The sequence below is a fragment of the Pongo pygmaeus genome, chromosome 13, assembly GCF_028885625.2.
Source record: "Pongo pygmaeus isolate AG05252 chromosome 13, NHGRI_mPonPyg2-v2.0_pri, whole genome shotgun sequence".
Classification (NCBI taxonomy): Eukaryota; Metazoa; Chordata; class Mammalia; order Primates; family Hominidae; genus Pongo; species Pongo pygmaeus.
The window spans coordinates 36,711,409-36,734,340 of NC_072386.2; the positions used below are offsets into that span (position 1 = coordinate 36,711,409).

Here is a 22,932-nt window from a genome sequence, read left to right on the forward strand (position 1 = left end):
TAGTTCAAAAAAGCTCCTCTACTAATAACTGTAAATTGGTCAGCTTTTTAAACTATTAAGTACTATACAATTTTTAGCTATTATTTATGTGGCTTTTTCCTCCAAGAAAATATTTAAATAAGATTTAAGGCTGGACGCGGTGGCTCACGCCTGTAATCCCAGCACTTTGGGAGGCCGAGACGGGTGGATCACCTGAGGTTGGGAGTTCGAGACCAGCCTGACCAACAAGGAGAAACCCTGTCTCTACTAAAAATACAAAATTAGCTGGGCATGGTGGCACATGCCTGTAATCCCAGCTACTCAGGAGGCTGAGGAAGGAGAATCGCTTAAACCTGGGAGGTGGAGGTTGTGGTGAACTGATACCATGCTATTGCACTCCAGCCTGGGCAACAAGAGCAAAACTCTGTCTCAAAAAAAAAAAAAAAAAAAAAAAAAATTAAAACGCTCATTGTAAAAACATGCAAACAATACAGAAATATCAATCTTTTTAGCATAGAAGGAACCACATACATAATGCTATTCTTTAATTTTAACCCAACTATATATCTCCAGCAATGATTTTTCAAAAAAGAGTAACAATCAGACCATCAGTTACACTCAAATGATTTTTTAAGATTGCCTTCGTGGTGATTCTCAAAATGTGATGCCTTACTAGTAAGATCAACTGGGAACTTGTTAGAAATGCAAATTCTCAAGCCCTAGCCCGGGCGTAATAAATAGCCCTGCAGGAAATTCTGATGCACTGCTATAAAGCAGTGGTTCCTAATCTTGGTTGCAAGTTAGATTAGCTGTAGAGCTCTTAATACTAATGCCCAGGTCTGTTATCTTAGATTGCTAGGAATGAAGTTTGTCCCTTAGCAATTTTTTAAAACTCTACAGGTAATTTTAATATGTTACCAGGATTCAGAACTGCTACAAGTAAAAACTACTGCAGGGGTGTTGGGGGTGGGAAATGTACTATTTTTTTTTTTCTCTTTTAAAAACAGAAGAGTACAGTAGATCTATCACGTTGAAACACATGTGAAACACCTCTCTGACACTACCACACAGTTTCTGGGTATAACACTATCTACTTCTTCTTAACCTCACCTAACCTATCATGTACTAACTAACTTCACATGCTGGCAGCCTCCTGCTTGCTAAAGCACAGGCTATTTCTGACTGATGGGAATGCTACCATTGCTAAGGGATCACTCCAAGCAACTTTTTATGCCAAAACTCAGAAATCATATCAAAATCATTCATGTTTCCCAATTCCAAACCCTTTGGCAGTTAAACCTACCTAGAATTTGCTTCCACTTTGGTTGCCACAAATACTAAGAAAAATATTACAAATTCTAAAAGCCTCTCAGGTATGTAATATCAGATGAAATTCTTAGATTGAAAGTTCAGCAGGTCGTGTTCAATTAAAACCACAAAACAGGCCAGTAGCAGTAATTCACACGTGTAATCCCAGCACTTTGGGAGGCCAAGGCTGGAGAATTGCTGGAGGCCAGGGATTTGATATCAGCCTGAGCAACATAGTAGGACCCAGTCTCTACCAAAAACAAACGAACAAACAAACAAACAAAAAAACACTCACTACATAAAAAGGAAGAAACAGCAGAAACAGTACCTACAATTATTTCAGCAGCTTTGGGTTCTTCTGATAAGAACCAGATTGCTATAAAGAGTATCAGATATAATCATCCATTAATCTTCCAGATAATGGTGGCACTTATAAATATTTAAAAAGAAAACTCAACAAATTATCACACAGTTTTTGTGTGGTCATAAGGTACTGAAGTGCTTTTCAATATTCTTCCTTTATAAGTCATCTCCCTTCCATCCTTCACACCCCACCAAAAAAACTGCTAAGAATCTATCTCCTTTTTAAAATACTCAGTTTTGTCCAAATTGAATCAGGTCAACAGAAATAAAAAATAGTATAAAATGAGATTAAAAGTGATGTATATATGGCAAACAATTCTAATTTACATTTATGCATACCGAGGGAGCCACTCCAGCTTTGTTGCATGATGCTGAAGGCCTGTTTTGCTAGCTATTGGATTCAGCAGATTTTATTTAGTATCTCAGACCTAAATTCAAAAAATGAGATTAAGTAGAATATAGTAGGATAGGGATCATAAAGATTAATTACTGATTTAGACATATGGATAATTAAGTTTTCCAAATAATTGATTATGTCAGATCTGAGTGGCAATATTGCAGGTAATGATATACAATATTGATTCTAAGAAGCTGAAAAGCTTGAGGGAAAAGGGAAGTATAAGAGGAGAACACTGAATCTTCCTGTTGATCAGCATTTGATTACTAACATACTATTTCAACTAAGTATACAAACCTATAATCAATTATAATTGCCACAATTTTAATACTTTAATCATAATGAAGCAAAGAGCTAAATTCTCCCTTAAGAGTCATCAAATTGGTATGTAATACATATATAAATTAAACCATAAAGTCTTAGGCTCACGTAATAGAATGGATGTATTTTTTAATTAAATAAACTTCATTGCACAACTGCCCATGCATGAGAGTTTCTCAGTCTTAGCACTACTGACATTTTGGGCCACATAACTCTTTATTGTGTGGGTTGTCCTATGCACAATGGAATGTTTGGCAGCATCCCTGGCCTCCACCCACTAGATACAAGTAGGATTTCTCCTAGTCATGACAATCAAAATTGTCTCCAGACATTGCCAAATATCCCCTGGAGGACAAAATTGCTCCTGGTCAAGAATCACTGCATTGAGTAAATGGCAAGCACTATGGAAGGCACATCACCGAAGAAAGAACTGCACCAGTCCCAAATTGTTAAAAAAAAAAGACTATGCTTCCAGTTTCACCTTTCCTAACACTGAACAAAAAGTAGTTAATCGATCATGATCAAAGTTGTGATTTTCTTATGGAAATATAGTTATCAAACTGGATGCACAAGAGTAATAGAACACAGTAGAAACTAGAAGCCTTAAAATGGAAAACAAATGTAAAATTACTCCTTCGGAAAACACAGAATAAAAGGCATTACAGAATATTCATGCTAATTTGGGTATGACAGAAAATGAAGTTATTTTCCTATTTAAAAAATTATAATTAAAGCATTTAAAATTCCATAAGGCTAAGTATAGCTCAGTCTTGCTGTATTCAAGAGTTGATTATTACATTTATGGATTACTCAAGATTTTTCTTTACTTTCTTCCTCTCACCCACTGCTTGTTAGCCTTTCCATTTTTTCAAGTACATCCAACTGAGAAAGGTCAAGGTAAAGGAAAGGATCCACAATTTAACTGAGTCAAGTTAAATTTTAACAACTTTAAATTGGAAGCATTATTGATCAAAAAAGGGAAGAATGTGGTAGGAAGAACGCCAAAACACAACCTGAGTCATGCCTCAAATTCCTAATTATCCCCAAACTGGCTATTCAAGTTATGAATACTAAGTTGCCTAACAACACTTTATTCAAAAGGATAGATGGGCTGATGAATCAGCCCGATCACTTGTAAATAAATCTAACAGTAGCAGACAATAAGCTATACAAGTTTTGAAAAAATAAACACAAACATTGCACATTATCATCATTATTATTATTTAAATTAATATATGCAGTGGCTACAGAACACTATCATAATCACTTACTATTATGTAGCTATGTCCATATCTCAGAAGAAAATAGAAGTGGAGAGGTGAGATAAAATTGTGAGGGAAAAGAACTGAATTAAAAGAATCAAAAGTTCCAAATTTACATCCTGGCTCTGCCACAAATCATGTGATCTCAAGCAAGAGAATTAACGTCTCTTGGCGAAAGTTTCTTCACCAATAAAATAAGGCGATCAGACTAAATACTTTCCAGAGCGAATACTGTATCACCTAAGCCACCCATTAAAACCCTAACCTTAGTACTGCTCAGGACTCCAGATGCAAACAAACCCTGCAAAGGCAAAAAGTATTAAAGATGGCAGCTCTCAGCTACTAATAATTCTACGCCAAGCTTAAATGGTTCTAAGTCCAATGTCTAATAAAATCTAAGTCCTCAAAAAAAAAGGACTTCTATTTTTAGCTCAGAGATAAATCACCCTATATTTTTTTTATTTCAGAAGGAAGTGCTATGTCCAGAAAGAGCCCACAGAAATTTTTAAATCAGAATTTCCTAACTCCTGAGGTAGCCAATAGATTCTGCTTTCTCCTTAAAAGAGAATTATATTATTTCTAAATATCAAGATCAATACAAACCAGGCAATCAGGTCACCCTTCATTGGTCTGTAGTGCCTCTAATGTCTCCTTTACTGTGTGCGTTTTTTGTTGTTGTTGTTTTTCTGCAATAGATGATCCAATTTGTTGTACATTCTTTGGCACTTCCCCATTTCGTGATTTGCAAATATTTTAATTGCTATTTTAAGTAAAGCATTTAACATAATACCTAGCAAATAGAAGAACTACATAAGTGGGTACGATTATGATTATCATCAAGATAGGTTTGTTTCTTAAATTACAGCATAAGCAGCATGAAAGCTGGGTATGTGTCTTCTTAATCTTTTTGTTTCCCTTTCAGTGCCAAATGCCTATCTACAATAAATGTAATTATCACACACACACTTTCCCCAAATCACCTTTTTAAACTCTTAAACTGGTTGATTCATGTTGTTGCAAATGACAGAATAAACTGGATCATGGGAAGCCAATTTATCACAGTCCCTCTAGCACGTTGTCCCAAAGTCAACACTGTTCAGAGAAGAAAAAAGCACAGAGGAAGCACACAGAGTTGGTACCTAATACTTCAGTGTTCCCACTCTTTATTAATATCATCAACAGCACAGAGCAGTATAGTACATGCATCCTAACAGAATGGAGTGAGGAAGGAGTGAATGATAAATGCATGGTTCCCCCAGACTAGCACAGACGCAATGATAAAATATGTAACTGGATTCACCTTTCCAAGTATAAATACATCAATCCTAATAGAAATGAGGGGGTTAAAAAAAATAGTCTGTGATAGGCAAATCAAAAAGCAAAAGTTATTTGTAACCTTTAGGTCACCTCAACCTTCTTGCTACATCTCTGAATATAGGAAAGCTATGATTTGATTTACATCATAAATTCAGCGACAGACACAGATTGCCTTTTCTGTGTGAGGAAACAATGCCTGCAGTCACCATGCATTTTCATGTATGCAGCTGTGACCCTGGCGCTTTCAGAAGCATAGCATAGCACTTACTACATCAAATATGCATTTTAAAAGCATTTCTCTACCTGCTCTGAATTTTGATTTGAAACTGCTGGTTAGAAGCTAAAAAGAGATTTTTTTAATCTGCAGATTTTAAGTTAAAAGATGCATAATAAAAAATTATGAAGATTCCACCATGAATATTACCATAAAAAAGAAATAACAATTCAAAAAGAAAAACTAAACAATAATTGTGAATTTCTATATATCCTATAACACAATTTTAAGACAAATGCATCTTTATCCTTCCCACATAAGCTCCTAGAAAAAGACTTGGAGCAAAGCAATTTTAATTTTGTCATTTTTGAGTCACAACATCTTTTCTTTGAGTCTATAAGGCAGAGACAGTATAAGACTCCTTTCTTTGAAAGTGCACTTCCTATTACAATGATTCTCCCCCAACAATGAACCTTTCCCAGAATCCCTTTTAGAGGGCCAGGGTTTTAATGCAATGGTGCCTGCCAATGTCAGAAGTCAGGAACTATTTTAAGTACAAAGTAATTGGTTGGGGGGAAACATAAATGTACTTAGGGATCCACAACCTTCCTTTCATTAAGTTGTGTGCTATGATCACTGGGGGGAAAAAAACACCTAGAGACAAACAACTAGGATAACAGGCAAAAGTTACAACATTTTTGTGGCCTTAAAGACATTTATCAGCAAATTATAATACCAATCTTTCAATTAAACATCTACAATTAGAGGAACATATAAAGTGTTTTCTGGTGGCTACTGCTAACTGGAAGAACGTATGATGGGTGCAGCTTATTTTAAAAGTCTGATTATAAATCCTAGGTGTAAACCCCAGGTGATTAGACCCATAAATTGTGAACGAAGACTTTCCTGAGTGGAAAAGAAGAAGGAAAAGAGGAAATGAAAACAGGAGCAAAACATGTAGCTAGAGAGAAAGAATGGAACTGCAAAGAGACAGATGGCCCTTGCAAAGTATTACTAGCTATGTTTTCTCAATTACTGCCCTACCTTCCTCTTTATCCTTAACTCCGCTGGGCTTTTTCAGGAGTGAATCTGACTACATCCTTTCCCATCTTCTTTCTCTGATTTTTCTATAATGATTTCTACAAGCCCTCTGAAACCATATGTAAAATTTTTAGTATATATGCATGTGTACATTTTCTATAATAGGAGAAAGTCCAAAACTTTTATGTAATTCTTAAAGAAGGTCCTGACCACCCTCCTAAAAAAGGCTACATACCAGTAAATTAAACCTAAGTATATCTTAGGTAGTTGCAACAACTCAGTCTCATTAGAACTCCTGCTTTCAAAAAAACTATAAAGACCATTTCCAATAAAAAATAAAAAAATTATATGATACGTTCTTACATTATGCTAAGTAAAACCAAACATTTACACCTCAGGAGATCCCTTCAGGTAATATATTCAAGTATTGAAATAATCAACCCCCCAAAAGCAAAATGCTCACTTTGACAACAAAACCATATGATAACAGCTGACGGTCAATTTTTTTAAGAGTTAGAGGATGAGCAACATCATTAAGAAATAGTAAATGTAATAATGAAATGTATGTAGATATGAAAAACAATAACTAAACTAAAGACTACAGTTCATTTTCAGTAACTTACAAAAAGTAGTTTACCTTTAAAATATATATAAAAGGCAAAAAAAAAACTAAAACTGCAAATGGTCTTAGCATCAAAAAATTCCAGGATAAATAAAATTTTATATCTATGGAATGGATTAAAAGGAATGAAGTATGGATGCATGCTGCAACATGAATGAAACCTTGAAAACATTATGCTAAGTGAAAGAAGCCACACTGTATTGTTCCACTTATAAGGCAAATCCAAAGACACAAATAGTAGTGCTTTCCGGGGGCTGGGAATAGAGAGTATTGGGGAATGACTGATAACAGGTATGAGGTTTCTTTTTGGGGTGATGAAAATATTCTGGAATTAGACAGTGATTACGGTTACATAACTTTCTGACTATAATAAAATCTACTGACTTGTACACTTTAAGAGTGAATTTTATAGTACACAAATTATATCTCAAAAAGGCATTTAAAATATTTCAAACTCAGCCACATACTATTTTTAATTTTAGAAAGCACATTTATCAGCAGTATAAGTATACTGCTAACGTATAAAAAAATTTAACTTGGATTTCCCTTAGAAAATAAGTCCAAATCAGAATTTGATATATCTCCTTAATATCCTTGATTGATAGCTTAATAGTCATTTCCACCTCTAAACCAAATAGCTATCTCTTTTGCCACTAATAAACATAAAGGGAGTGGTGGAGTTGGGAAAATCACCATTTTGTAGTCATCACAGTGAAAATTGGTTGGGAGTGCTGAGCTTAATGAGGAGCAGAATATTTACATGGTCTCAAAATGTATTCCCCACAGATTGCTTATTAGTTAAAAAAAAATGATAACTATTCAGTACAGAAACCACACACTACCTCGACTGTGTAGCCAAAATTAAAATCCCCAATGACGGGCAAGACGGACACTAGTATCTCCAGATGTGATTATCCTCAGAAGGACACAGCATCATTTACATGGAATTCAAAAATGCCAACACCATGAAAAACAAAGAAAGGAGGAGAAACAGTTCCAGATGTTAAAAGGTTAAAAAGGTATGGCAACCAAAGGCAACATGTGATCCTAAACTAGATCCTATACATTAAAAAGTAAGAAGGCAAAAGGTAGGACATTATTGAGACAACGGACAAAACTGGAATATGGACTGTATTATTATAAAAAGTATTATATCAATGTTCAATTTTATATTCTGGTTATATAAGAGAATATCCTGGTTCTTAGAAAACACACTCTTGAATGTATGCAATCTACTCATACATGGTTTTTATTAATTATACAGAGATAATGATACCGTAAACATGGCAAAGAGCAAAAACACTGATAAATTTGGGGAAATGGTACATGGGAGGCTTTGGTACTATTCTTGTAATTTTCTGGAACTTTAAAATTATTTCAAGTTAGTAAGTTAAAAAGAAACGTTTTTAATGACTTCCCACTGCTCTCTAAGTAAAACCCAGTCTTTGCCATGGCCTTTCATATTCTAGCCCATGCCTACCTCTCCTGAGCCAACGACCTGGCCTCACCCTCCCTAGAGCACTAAACTCCAGCCACTCTGCCGCCTGTTAGTTCCTCTCATGTGCCAAGCTTCTAGGCACTTGCTTTTCCTACATCTGAAACATTCTTCATGCAGCTGGCTCCATGTCTTCCTTCAAAACAGACAATAGGAGAAAACGCAAAAACAATGCTTAAAAAGCTAGTTACTGAAATTAAAAATGGGGCTACATTTTGATATCCACAACCACACACTGGTCTTTGTGCACTTAAATCAGTATTTATCTTGGACTTGCTCTTGCTCTTCTTTATTTGATGGTCTTAAGGGATGAATGCATTTGCCCTCAGTGATAAGGAAAAAAATCAATATAAATTACAAAATCTCAGCCATTAGGATACACGTCTTTAAGTCCTTAAACTTAACTCTCCCTCCAAATAAACTATATACTATTATACAAATAGATGAACAAATACAAACATAGAGCGCATAACTTTAATCTACTCAGGGTAAAATCATCCATTACTGTTGGCCTAATTGCCCACTTCAGAGCACACCATCTGCCACAAACATTTAATATTCCCTTATTTCAGAAAGTACAGCTTGATGTTTACCAGACCAAACCTTCCCACAAATAAAAGATTCTTAACATTTGATATTTGTGCATGTCAGCCACTGTCTGGCACATCAGAAAAATACACGAATTCTGGAACAAGCAGTTACTGCTCATGAATTCACAGCTACTTCCTCACTTTAGCTGAGGGAAGAGAGATCTTTAAAAGATTGCCGTAATATGAATATGCAGAGAAAAAATTAAAAGCAAAAGCACATGATAAAATTCCAGGGGAAAAATGGCATCTTACAAAGCAAATAAGAAAATGAGCCTCTAATAATTTACAACCCATGAAAATTTATTTATTCTTCCCTGCAACCAAAACACTAGCGAAATATTGATTCTCTGCCCACTTCCTGCACGATCAATATTACAAAATGTTTAAATAGGCCCAGCGCCATGGCTCACACCTGTAATCCCAGCACTTTGGGAGGCCAAAGCAGGTGGATCGCTTGAGCTCAGGAGTTCAAGACCAGCCTGGACAACCCTGCCTCTACAAAAAATTAGCAGGGTGTAGTGTCACACCTGTAGTCCCAGCTACTGGGGGAGCTGAGGTGGGAGGAAAGCTTGAGCCTGGGAGGCAAAGGTTGCAGTGAGCCAAGACTGCACCACTGCACTCCAGCCTGGGTGACAGAGTGAGACCCTGTCTTAGAAAAAAAAAAAAAAAATGTTTAAATAACTTAAATATAAGTGTGTTACACAAAAGAGGGGTTCTAGCTAAACAAAAGAAAATTCAGACCAAATAAAAAAGGGAGAAAAAAAGAAAGTCTGAACTAAAGGATACTACATAGTTGTTTAAAAAAAATGTTAATTAGTATAACTAGAAAGGGGCTTCTGAAATTCTTGAAAATAGTAACTGCATCAGAGGTCACAAACTTGTTGGTCACTGATTGCATCTTGTGAGCAGATGTGTTTTGTCTACCTACCCTACATTTTGAAAAGTTTGAATTGGTTGTCAGCATTCAGTCAGGAGATTTCACATAAAAACTTTATTTATATTGAAAGATCTGAACGTGTGGCAACAATGAAGTCCCATTGTTTCATGGCAACAATTGGCCAGCAGTTCTCCACCCTCACCTGCACACTGGAAATCACATGGGAAGCTTTTAAAAAAATACCAACACCTAAGACCAACCCTTCAGTCATTCTGGGTAAAGCCCAGTCATCTATACATTTTAAAGCTCCCAAGAGGGCTCTAATGCGCACCCAGAGTTGAGACTCATGGGTCTAGAGTTTTATACTTGGCATATGCTCCTTAGCTAATCACAGTAGCCAAATGTACTGCACTATGCTTCCAGTTACAAAGGTAACTGAGAGTTGCAGCCTTATTTAAATATCTATGCCTAATCTTGTTTAAGCCACAAAGCTAAAGAAAAGACTGCTTAGAAAGGAGGGTCCAGTTAAGCAACATGAGCTGTATTAACTACACATGATTCTAATCCAGTGTTTCTCAAAGCCTGGTCAGTAAACCACCTCCATTCAAATCCCGTGTTAAAAATGCAGAAGTCTGGGCCATGTTCCAAACATTAAAAACTCCAAAGATGAGCTCCTTATGCACAGTAAACAAATGTCAGTTTCTAAGAGGATGTTCAAGATTCTCTTCCCCTCCTCCTCCCACAACCACCCACCCACCTTCTGACCATGAAGAACACTAACATGTGTTGGGGCCATGGAACTTTTTCATTGAACAAATCCATGATCTCTTACATTTTCTCTCTAGCATCCAAAGTTGGCTTGCTCTCTTTGGACTGCTTTTCCTTTACAGTAACTCTTTGCTTCTGCTCTTGGCCTCTCTATTGTCCATGACTGACACATGTAAGACAAACTTGGTGCCTTGGTACTTAGGAAGATACATACTTCTTGCCACCCAAATAGACAGAGAAAAGGAGGCATAGGTAAGCCACCCAAGATCCCCTCTAGTCTACCTCAAAGGGGACCTTGCAGCTCACGTATGGTACCATCAAGCTCCCAGATACTGAAGCAATAGTTCTCATGCGTAATCCACAAATGACATATTTCCATATCACTGAGCAAATGGATAACATGCTGATTTCTGAGCCTCACACAAAACCCACTGAATGAATAAGAATCTCTGGCAAGTGGGATTCAGAAGCTGTACTTTTAACACGCTGCCCCAGTGGTTCTTATGCAAGACAAGTTTGAGAACCACTAAGCTCTAGGTACAATAAAAAGAATACCATCTCTAGAGCTCCTTCATAAAATTCAGAGGGGCTAAGGGAAACCACTGCCTAACATTCTTTGTTCTCATATCTCTTCTTTTCTGTCCACTCCCATACTGGTACAACTTATTTGGTTCAGCACAGACCATTTAAGATGACCAAGTATTCTGTTGTACTGTGATTCAAATTAATCAGCTATTAGGAGAAAAAGAAGTAAGAAATACTTAAGCCCCAACTGAATACTGGCACAGTGCTTAATACCATAAAAACACAGATTAGCTGCATGCTCAGAAAGCTTACACTTATTTGCCATACTCCTTCTATTTTAAATTAATCCTACAGAATAACCAGAAAACACCTCTCAGTGGAGTTCTAAGTTTCTCATATCCCTTTTATGCTTTCATACACAGCTCATCAGTTGCCTCTCTAAGGCTGGATGATATTGCTAACCAACATGTGGCAAAGAAGGCTCTAAAACAGCATGACAATTTTATGCTTGACTCAGGTAATCATAGCTCTCTCGAGGGGAATATGCTCTTCAGGCTCACCTCTCCTCTGTTTCTGCCATCCACAATGCCCCTTGGAGGAACTTAAGGCTCTTATACACTCAATTACTCTCTACTGATTTATAGTGCCAAACGACCATTCACATAAGGGCTCTCCGTAAACATTACCAGATTATGCCAACTCAGGTGATTGATTCCGGACCTCTTAATGTGCCACATATCTAAAGACAAGCCTATGTATCCAATTCTTTTCAGCTTCTCAAACTAGGCTTCCTATTCACACCTTGCACCAATTGCCTTTTGAAACAAGACTGAAGTTAAAAGAACCAACTACAGGAAAAAATGAATTAACAGGTCAAACATTACAGATAATTAAAGGTCTAACAATTGCACACAGTGAAGACAATCAGGATTAAAATGAGAGTAACCCAAATTCTCTGCATTACAGAAAACTTCTTTTTACCATCATCTAAACTGATGCTTCTTATACTTTAAGGTGCCTATAAATTACGTAGAAAATCTTTCTAAAATGCAGTTCTGACTGTGGCACTCTGAGATGGAGTCCAAGGTTCTGCATTCTTCACAGGTATGCTGATGCGGCGGTAGCTCTGCTACTCAACAGTGTGGTAGGGCAACATCAGCATCAGCATCACCTGGGAGCCTGTTAGACAAGAATCTTGAGCCCATACTAGACTAAGGAAAAAGATTCTGCACTTCAGCAAGGTCCCCAAGTAATTAGGATGCACATTTTAGAGCAGCTGACACACCACTTTGTACTCACTGTGAATGACAATCACCTAGGACACTTTTAAAACCACTAGGCCTCATGGCAGAGATTCTGATTCATTTTGTCTAGGGTATTTGATCGTTCCCATGTTTGTCTCTTTTTAAGCACAGCCAGGTGGTTCTAATGAGCACCAATGTTGGGAACCATTGAACTAAAAATACTTCCCTGAGAGGGGAGAAAATATGGAGTGACTGCTAATTGGTAAGGAATTTCTTTGGAGATGAGGAAGATGTTCTAAGATTGATTATGGTGATGGTGGCATAACTCTGTGAATGGAGTAAGTCACTGAATCATATATTTTAAATTGGTCAGTCATATGTGAATTGTATCTCCATAAAACTGTTACATAAAAATTTCGATTAAAAACTTCAATAGCTTCCCTATTTAGAAATAAATAAGCCCATCTTAACAACAACTAAATTGAATTATTTTCTATCCTGAACTCTGGCCCAAGAGTTTGAATTTCTTCTTAAAAAGGAGGAAATGCAGATGTTTATCCAGAAATATTAAAATGTGCTCATTTACTCTGCAGGTTCAATTCTAGTCAAGGCAATGGATAAAGAATAAACCCTTACATCACAAAGGACACCACTATGTTAAAAAAAGAAAAGCATATTTACCAATTTGGAAAGCTTTACTCTGCACACCTCAAGTTTTCATAGTATTTTCAAATACATAATTTTCCTTTTGCTTCCCTTATTTAAAAATAAATTAGTTAATTCATTGTACCACATTCTTCCAACTTGTATGTTTGAAGATATTCACAAAATATGTTAAGAAAAAATATAAAATGCAAATATGACCTTGTTAAAAAATGCCTTAAGAAACAATAATGTATTCATAAAAATAAGAGATCACAAATAGCACTAAAAATTACACGAAAGATCATGGTATATGAGATACGTGACGACACAGACCAACCCATATACAGTATATGAGATACTGTTTACTTATTATCAGAAAGAAAGCACTATAAATACAGGTAAGTAATAGGCACTCCTCTGTATTTTGGAGAGAGACTCTCTCGCACTTCTGATACCTGTGGTGTCAAATACTGAAGACTACAGGTGCTGTAAGACCAATCCAGTGGTGGCTCACAGCAAAAGTACCTGATTTCCTTTCCCTGTTTGATCACCATAGCCCATGTAAGCCATCTTTCCCACATGAATCAATGCCCTTCTTTATGGTTCCATGCTGTCATTCTTTTGAAGCAGACACATTCTGAATGCCTCACTGAACAGAGTTCCTAGGGCAACGTACACTGATTACATGTATCTTCTGAGTCCTCTGCTAACTCAGAGCCCCTCTCTTAAGAGATGGCTTCCTGGGTCCTTCAAGGCAATAGGTAAGGTCACCTTCACAAGGGAGTATGATTCCCTCCCTTGACCACAACTCCCCCAGAAAATCCAATGCATTGTAGTATTATTGCTACTGTGTGTATTTTATTTTTTTAAAACAATTCTACCTTATTACATTCTACAGATGACAAAGAAAAGGCAAATCAACACTCCTAACTACTGACCTTGGCCTAAGTCACTTGGAAATAGCAGTCTCTTATTGCTTTTTATAGTAAGGCAGATTACCATCCTGCCTAACCTAAATCGCCCCTGCTTTAAATATCTTTGTTCAATTAAGTCTTCCATTTTCATAATACTGTGAAGATGGTTATGTATTCTAGAGCAAACAGAATAATCTGAGTTTTAGGTAAAAGATTTCAATTCCAAATTAGCAACCCTGAAACCCACATTGGTGATACTCATCATGTTGTCAACTCTATCTCAATCCTCTGAGTCTTCGAAACGCTAACTTCCTGAGAGGTCAACACCCACAATCACTGTGTGCATATCCTGCTGAATTAAATAACTAATTCTTAATGGACTATCATGTCACAGTTAATAATTTCATTAAAAATTCATATTTGTTTAAAAAAAACAGAAAAAAGGCTTACCTAATGGTATATACACTCTGAATATTCTTTTCCCCACCTTGTCCTTCCTTAAGAGCTTGCATTTGTAGTAATTTCATAATGGCTTTTATCAAGCCATGTGTATTTCTGTAAAGAAATATAGCATGTTAAATGTTATAGATAAAAAGTGAATATTCTAATCAGGTGCTTAATCCTATCATTTTAAAATAATTTTAATACTTGTCACCCACATTAAACAATAGCCACCCACAGGCACTCAACTCATTCTACAGTACAGCCCAAATCCATCCAACACATTTAAAGGAGAAGAAATAGAGTCAAAGAATCAAACCACCAACTTATCAATCATCTGCCTACACATTCTTGGGGGAAAATCAATCAGGAAAAAACAAACATTAGCCCACATAATTTCAAGCAGTGACCACATTGGTTGCCCACACCGAATGACCAAATATTTCATTTATAAATATTAGCAGACCATGAAAAATAACCAAATATATGAAATGGATCAGCCACTCTAAAAAGTGGGCCAGGGAAGCAATCAAAGCAAATAACCCCCATCAAAATGGAGCTAATAGAAAGGGAATAGCAATTTAAATTTTTTCCTTATTTTTGTAAGAGATAAGAGGATAAACATATCAGAAAGAAAAATAGGCTGCCTTTCTTAAATAAAGATCTCCCTGGAAAATAGAAAGAAAATATTAGAAACAAAAAACTCACTATTTGTTAAATTTAAAAAGTAATTTTTTTTTTTTTAGATGAAGTTTCACTCTTGTTGCCCAGCCTGTAGTGCAATGGCACGATCTCGGCTCACTGCAACCTCCATCTCCTAGGTTCAACTGATTCTCCTGCCTCAACCTCCCAAGTAGCTGGGATTACAAGCATGTGCCACTACACCTGGCTAATTTTGTATTTTTAGTAGAGACAAGGTTTCACCATGTTGGTCAGGCTGGTCTCAAACTCCTGACCTTAGGTGACCTGCCTGCCTCAGCCTCCCAAAGTGCTGGGATTACAGGTGTGAGCCACTGTGCCCAGCCAAAAAGTAATTATTGTTTAATTATGCTTGTTAACATTTATTGAGCATTACCATAAGCTAAGCACTCTTCTAAGTTCTTGTATTATATCATTTACTTCAGAACATAGTTGATTAGAAATCAATGTTAACTTTATTTTTGGGTTAGAACACTACTTGGACTTAATTAGGTATCATTTGTGGCATTTATGTGGGATGTTACTGAGTGTATTTTTTTATGGCATTTAAAGTTTTCCAAGTGACAAAAGGTTTGGCCACTTAGTAGACCTGCACAGTCCAATATAGTAACAGCCACATGTGGCTACTGAGCCCTAGTAATATGGTTAGTCCAAATTCAGATGTCCTGTAAGTACAAAATACATGCTAGATTTAAAAGACTTTGGGACACAAAAAAAAGAATATTAAATACCATGTATAATTTTTTATATTGATTACATGTTGAAATAATATTTTTGATATATTGGGTTACACAAAATATATTATTAAAATTAATATAATCTATTTCTGGTTTTCTAATGTGGCTACTGGAAAATTCTGAATTACATATGTGGCTTGCATTTGTGGCTAAGATTATATTTCTATTTCACAGCACTGCTGTAGACACTCAAATAGTTTAGTGCCTAAATGGATTCTTTGGGGAGTATTGAGGTTTCTCTTGCAGCTGAAGCATTTTTCACAACCTACAATGGTATATTTTCTCTTCCATATGGATCCTCTTAGGACCATGCAGTATAACTCATGGATGAATCTTTCATGACATATGTCACATGTGTAGTTTCTCTCCTGTGTGGATCCTTTGGTGAACACAGAGGTCCCAACACTTCATGAAGCCTTTTCCATAAAGATTCTCTCTCCTGTGTGTGTTCTCCAATGGATGCCAAATCGAGATTTGGCTTGCTCACATGCTACACATTGGTACTGTGTCAATTCTATGGTACTTTGGCCCACAAAATGGCCAGTGAATCCCACTGTAACTCAGTGAAAATTAAAATGGAAATCCTTTTGTAAACTAGAATGAAGTGTAATTGCCTCAAGAAGGTCTGACTGCATGGCATCTCCTTGAGGACCTCCTTGGGTAACCAAGGTATTGCCTTGTCTTCTTCCTTTGGAACTGTTCACATTCTTCTGAGAAACTTGTCTATTCTCACTGAATTTCTAGAATCCTCTTATGCCAGAGCTTAGAAAAAGATACCTCAACATCCAAACTTTTAAAATAAACTCCTTCTTTGCAAGTCTTCACACCATTTACTTTTTCAGAATCAGAACTTTTTGTAACTGAGAACTCTGGACTATAAGGACTGGTATCTCCCAGTATATCCTCCAGTTCTTCACAACTCTTCACAACACCTTCCTTTACAAAGACCTGGAGATCCCTCAACATAACTGCTCTATCACCAATTTATCAAGAACCTATACCTAGGTATAAATGTCTGGACTCAGTCACAGGGCAGAGTTCACACAGCCTCCTCTGAAGTTCTATGGGATCTGACTCCTCCAAACATGTGAATTTTGTAAGCTAACTTACCAGGTCTCAGGGATGCAGTCCTGCAGCTCTGACCCAGGCCTGTGCCTAGATATTAAATGATACCATGAAATATACAATCTCATCATCACTAATTGGGTGAGCCATTCTGAGAATCCAGTATCTGACTAAAGCCTATCATAGGGAGTCTACTTTGGTCTGTCCTGGAGAAAGAGTCACTACATGTCTAGAAGCATTCTTATCTTCTAGCCTTCAATGTCTACACAACTGAAAATCAGCTTTCAAGTCTTATTTAAGCTATTTATATACCACTGAAGAAAGGCCATGCTTCACCTAGTAACCTCGTAAGACCGCACTCTGAGCCTAATGATTAGTTGAAATGACCAGTGTTGATTGAATTTCTGACTGAATTTCTTCCAAAAAATACGAATTCATTAAATAATCCTTTTTTGCAAGTGAAACTATATTGGTTTTCCTTAATTATTTATTTTTCATATGACTAGAGTTCTAGAGATAACAGATAACAGATCTATGGTTTTTATGGTCTCCTACCTTTTTATGAAAGCAGTGGAATCCAAGAGGAAAGAATAGACATCACATTTACTTTTAATTCCAAGGGATTCACAAAACCACCAATGCTGATAAATGAACTCCAATTTTTTAAACTTTAAGTTAGGTCTCACTTGCTCTTATCTGTGGATCCAGATTTTATTGTGTAGATAACTGAGTCTATGCTGTATTTTCAGCAAGAGTGTAGCATGAGTAGATTATAATTTTTGAAAGATGATGGCATCAATCAAATTACATATAGAGGCATTCAAATGGTTATACATTTGCCTTAAATTTAATTGAAACTATCCCCCTCAAACCACTTGAAATAGATATTACTTATATTAATAAATATTATGTTTAATAAATATTATGATTTACATATTTCAAATGGGTTGAGAGGGATACTTTCAGGTTAATATTTATTTAAACCCCTACTTAAATCTGAATTAACTAGGGAATCTTAGACAAGTCACTTAATGCCTAGGGATCTCAACATCCTCGTCTTCATAACTGAAAATCATAAGCCCATCTCTTATGTTGTTTTAAAAAATAAAGAATAGTATGTCAGTAAATTACATGCTTTTTCAAAAAGCTGGGATAATTCAAAACTTATACTATAACATAAAGATAATAATGTTCTTCCCTCTTTACAGATGACGCTGCGTAAGCACAGGCATCAGAGTTAATGAATGCTGAAGCCTGGAATTTGCCTAAAACTAGCTACAAACTCACCCTAACTCCTAAAAATCTCTAGTATTTTCCATCTCTTAGCTCAAAATCTGCTTTTCTTGTTTTCAAGCCTTTGTTATTCTGGATCTGAGATCTACTCCTGCAAAATGAAAATTATTGTTGAATTCTGTATGATTTCATAAAGAGGTTACAGTAATTTGAATCATGCTAAAACTCAAAATAGTGAATTAGAAGAAAACATAACCACTGGAGAAGCAAAAGTCAAAGAAAATTTCACTGCACTTATGTCTTCAAATTGAAAAAGCTTCCAAGTACTAAGCAAGATTTCTGAAATAAAATAATTGCTGACATTTCTCAAAGGATAAAAAAAATCCTATGACCTCTTGAATTTTATAAAACAAAAAAATTTATAAAATAAAAACAACTAGGCTTGCATGATTTCTAATTTGGCATCAGCATTCTTGTCTACAAACAACAAAACTGAATGAAGCAATGCATGTGGAGTTATAAGAGAAAGGCTTATAAAACTCAGTAAGTCCAAACACCTCCCCCAAAGAAGTGAGTAAAATATGAGAAAAGAAATATTTTCACACATAAAACTCTGAAAATTTTTCTTAAAGAGGTTCTCCAGTTAAATTAGAATGCATGATTGCACAGCCTTGTAACTATACTGAAAACACTGAATTATATACTTTGAAAGAGTGATTTTATAATATTTAAATTATATCTCAATAAGCTGGTTTTTTTTTTAAGATAAAAAAATTGAAGAGGCCAGGCACAGTAGCTCGTGCCTGTAACCTCAGCTACTCTGGTGGCTGGAAGCCAGAAGATCACTGGAGGTCAGGAGTTTGAGACCAGCCTGAGCAATATAGAGAGATCCCGTTTCAAAAAAAAAACCTTAAAAAATAAGCCAAGCATGATGGCACACACTTGTAGTCCTAGCTACTCAGGAGGCTGAGGCAGGAGGATCACTTGAGCCCAGGAGTTTGAGATTACAGTGAGCTATGATCTCACCACAGCACTCAAACCTGGATGACAGAAAGGCATGTCTCAGGGAAGGAAAAGAGAAGGAAAAGAGGAGGGGAGGGGAAGGGAGGGGAGGGGAGGGGAAGGGAGGGGAGGGGAGGGAGGCGGAAGGAAGGAAGGAAGGAAGGATTGAAGAAATAAAAAGTATGTAGACTACAAGTAACTTTGGTATGCATGAATATCAGAACATACAATTATTTTTCAAATGTGACTATAAAGATTAAAGCAATTGCTTTGAAAGAATTTATGGAGAAAAAATATAAAAAATAACAGAAAGAAAAATCTGTAACTAAAATTCCAGATAGTTTCAGCAAAGTTGGTAGGGAAAGTTTTTAGCAGAGGGAAAACAAAGTTAAGAGAGAGTCTAAGATAAAATGTTTACAGCATACATGCCCACAAAAGAAGAAAAGCAACAAAATAAAGCAGATCATAAAATAGTAAAATGAGCAGAGAATAGAGATATACAAATCACAGAAGAATAAGATTCATAATACTCAGTGTTAAAGAGTAGGTGGGGGAAATAAGCACTTTCATGTTGATATGTTGGTTCAGCCTTTGTGCAGAGCAAATTGACAGTATCTATGAAAATTTTAAATGAACATACCCCTTTTCCCATAAATTCTGCTTCTATGACCCCATCCTATAGACATACCCTTACCTATACTCAAAAGAAGATATTCCTATAATCCCAGCACTTTGGGAGGCCCAAGGTGGGCGGATCGCTTGAGCCCAGGAATTTGAGACTATCCTGGGCAAAACCCCATCTCTGCAAAAAATACAAAAATTGGCCAAGGGTGGTGGCATGAGCCTGTAGTCCCAGCTACTTGGGGGACTGAGTTGGGAGCATCACTTGAGCCCAGGAGGTTGGGGCTGCAGTGAGCCATGATCACGCCACTGTACTCCAGCCTGGGTGACAAAGTGAGATCATCTCAAAAAAAAAAAAAAAAAAGACAATATTATACTGTACGTGTTATCTTTTAAAGAGGAAGAGAAAAAAATACATGTTTGTCATTAGGAAAATGACTAAAATGTGACTCCTCTTAAAGAGAATACTCTACAGCTGTTAATAAGGTTGCAAACAGATTTATGCACGTGACATGGAAAAATTACCATCACATATGTGGAAAAATGCAAGTTTAAAAACAAAATACGTGTGAACGGAATATTCAATTCTAAAACACTTGACATATGTGCATATAAATGTTTTTTATAGGTCTAGGAATGGGATTTCCATGTCACTGGGGTTAGTTGGTTCCTAATTCCATGTACCTGGATCTGACTTCAGATTACCCTGGCTTTCTCTATATCCTAGCAGAAACCAAGACCAAGATTTGAAGGAAACTTTAAGACTCCCTATTAGGCCTGAGTCTTTCCAGTCCTGCCATTTCCTACTTTTCACCAGGGCTCAATAACAAAAGTGAATTTTAAGAAAAGAAAAAGAAGATGACAAAAAGTAGTTTCACCACTGACTTCCATTACCTACAATTTCCACTGTTTGCAAAACTTTTATTTTGTATTAGTTAAAAAATATTTATAATCTCCAAGTGTGAAAAAGACTTTTTTTTTTTTTTTTTTTTTTTTTTGAGACAGGGTCTTGCTCTGTCACCCAGGCTGGAGCACAGTGGTGCAATCATAGCTCACTATAGCTCACTGCAGCCTCGACCTCTCGGGCTCAAGAGATGCTCAAACCTAAGCCTCCCAAGTACCTGGAGCTATAGGTGTGCATCACCATACCTGGCTAATTTTTTATTTTTTGTAAAGACAGAGTCTCACTATGTTGCCTAGGCTGGTCTCAAACTCCTGGCCTCAAGCAATCCTTCTGCCTTGGCCTCTCAAAATGCTAGAATTACAGGCATGAGCCACTGTGCATGGCCCAGTGAGGAAGGACTTCCTGAACACAAATGAAAAATTAAACCTGATCTCCTGGATAGACAGTATGAGGAGAAATTGCAATAAACAATGAAATAACCACGGTGTCTTCTGCTTAGGACCTGTATTCAGTCACAGTTTAGCACAGACACAAAAACATGTCATTTAATTTGAAAAAGCAGATTTCTGAGGAACATTTTTAGGGACTGGAATTAGACTTTAGACAAGTAGACTGTATGAGTTTGAGGTACACAGGTACCTGGAAGAGTTAATTAACAAATCAAGGTAAAGACTTTAATCAGGGCAAAAAAGAGCTGATTAGATATTATGCCTAACTTATTCATAGTATAATGTGTTCAGGGGATATCAACAAAAAAAGGCATATCCAGCTGCCTACTAGACATTTCCACTTCAGCATCTGAATTGTGCCTCATATTCAACACATCCAAAATTGAACCCATGCTCTCCCCCCACACACCTGGTCTTCTAATGTTCTCTATCTAAATGTAGAGAAAGCCAGAAATCAAGGAGTCACCTTTGACATATCCCTTTCAGTCATCTACATATTCAATACACCACGAATGCTTCATCCCTTAAATTTCTCACAAATCCCTCTACTTCCCCCATCTCTAGTGCAAGCAACCATCACCTCTCACTCGACTACAGCAACAGCCACCTAATCTCTGTGTATCCCATCTAGGTGCCTACCCCAAACCCAATACTTTCAATTTTAATCTTCATACTGCATACCAAATGGCCTTTTGTGGAATCACTAACACCCACTAGATAAAACACTTCAGTACATTCCTTCTCCACCCAGGATAAAGACCCAAATCATCAAGATTGTCAATCATGCCCTGCACTGTCTGACTCCCACCTACCTTCCCAGCTTCATTTCATACCACTCTCCCCTCACTCTTAGCATTCTTTCAGGCCATCTTAACAGCCAATCTCCTTCCCACAGCAGGAACTTGGCACATACTATTTCCTGTAACTGGAAAGTTTTACCAACTCCTGTTTGCCTAGACAACTTTTATTCACTCCTTAGTCTCATCTTAGGTGTCACTTCCTCAGGAAAGCCTTCTTCTACCACCATGACTAAGTCAAATCTTCATATTAAAGGCATTCCCAACACAGTATACTTTGAATGTAGTTTCTATAACTAGGCAATTATGGCAATCTCTCCATTGAAACCAAAAGCATCATGAGTGCAATAACTACGTCTGCATTCCTCACCATGGTATCACAGCACCTAGCACAGAAATACAAGAGATAATAAATATACTCAGGAGAGCACTAGGGAAGAGTTAATGCATGCTGGGCTTAATACCTAGGTGATGGGTTGATAGGTGCAGCAAACCACCATGGCACATGTTTACCTATGTAACACACCTGCACATCCTGCACATGTATCCCAGAACTTTAAAAAAATAAAATAATAAATAAATATACTCAATAAATATGTTTAATTGGCTAGGTGTACTGGCTCACACCTGTAATCCCAGCACTTTGGGAGGCTGAGGCGGGCAGATCACCTGAGGTTGGGAGTTCGAGACTAGCCTGACCAACATGGAGAAACCCCGTCTCTACTAAAAATACAAAATTAGCCAGGGGTGGTGGCACATGCCTGTAGTCCCAGCAACCTGGGAGGCTGAGGCAGGAGAATCGCTTGAATCCAGGAGGCAGAGGTGGTGAGCCAAGATCACACCAATGCACTCCAGCCTGGGCAACAAGAACGAAACTCCGTCTCAAAAAAATACATATATATATATGTTTAATTAATAGATGGATGGATGGATACAGCTCAGGTACTACCTTGCTTGGCTCCAAAGGTAACCTCTGAAGGTATTTCTAGTTCTATATTTACACGACTTTATAGATGCACACTGAAATTCATGTATCTGATCTCTAATATCAAAATTCATTATTTAGTTTTTTACAAAATAATATGAATGCTATTACTGGTTG

At 36.8% G+C, this 22,932-nt stretch overlaps 1 protein-coding gene across 11 annotated transcripts in view; it reads right to left on the reverse strand.

Annotated features, from left to right (window-relative positions):
* The window catches only part of FOCAD (focadhesin), a 315,699-nt gene that overhangs the window by 245,367 nt on the left and 47,400 nt on the right, over positions 1-22,932 (reverse strand). For all 11 annotated transcript variants that reach the window (XM_054501249.2, XM_063650500.1, XM_063650493.1 and 8 more), the window contains one exon: positions 14,333-14,437. In XM_054501249.2, the coding sequence (XP_054357224.1) occupies positions 14,333-14,437 (105 nt within the window). The remainder of the gene's footprint in view (positions 1-14,332; positions 14,438-22,932) is intronic.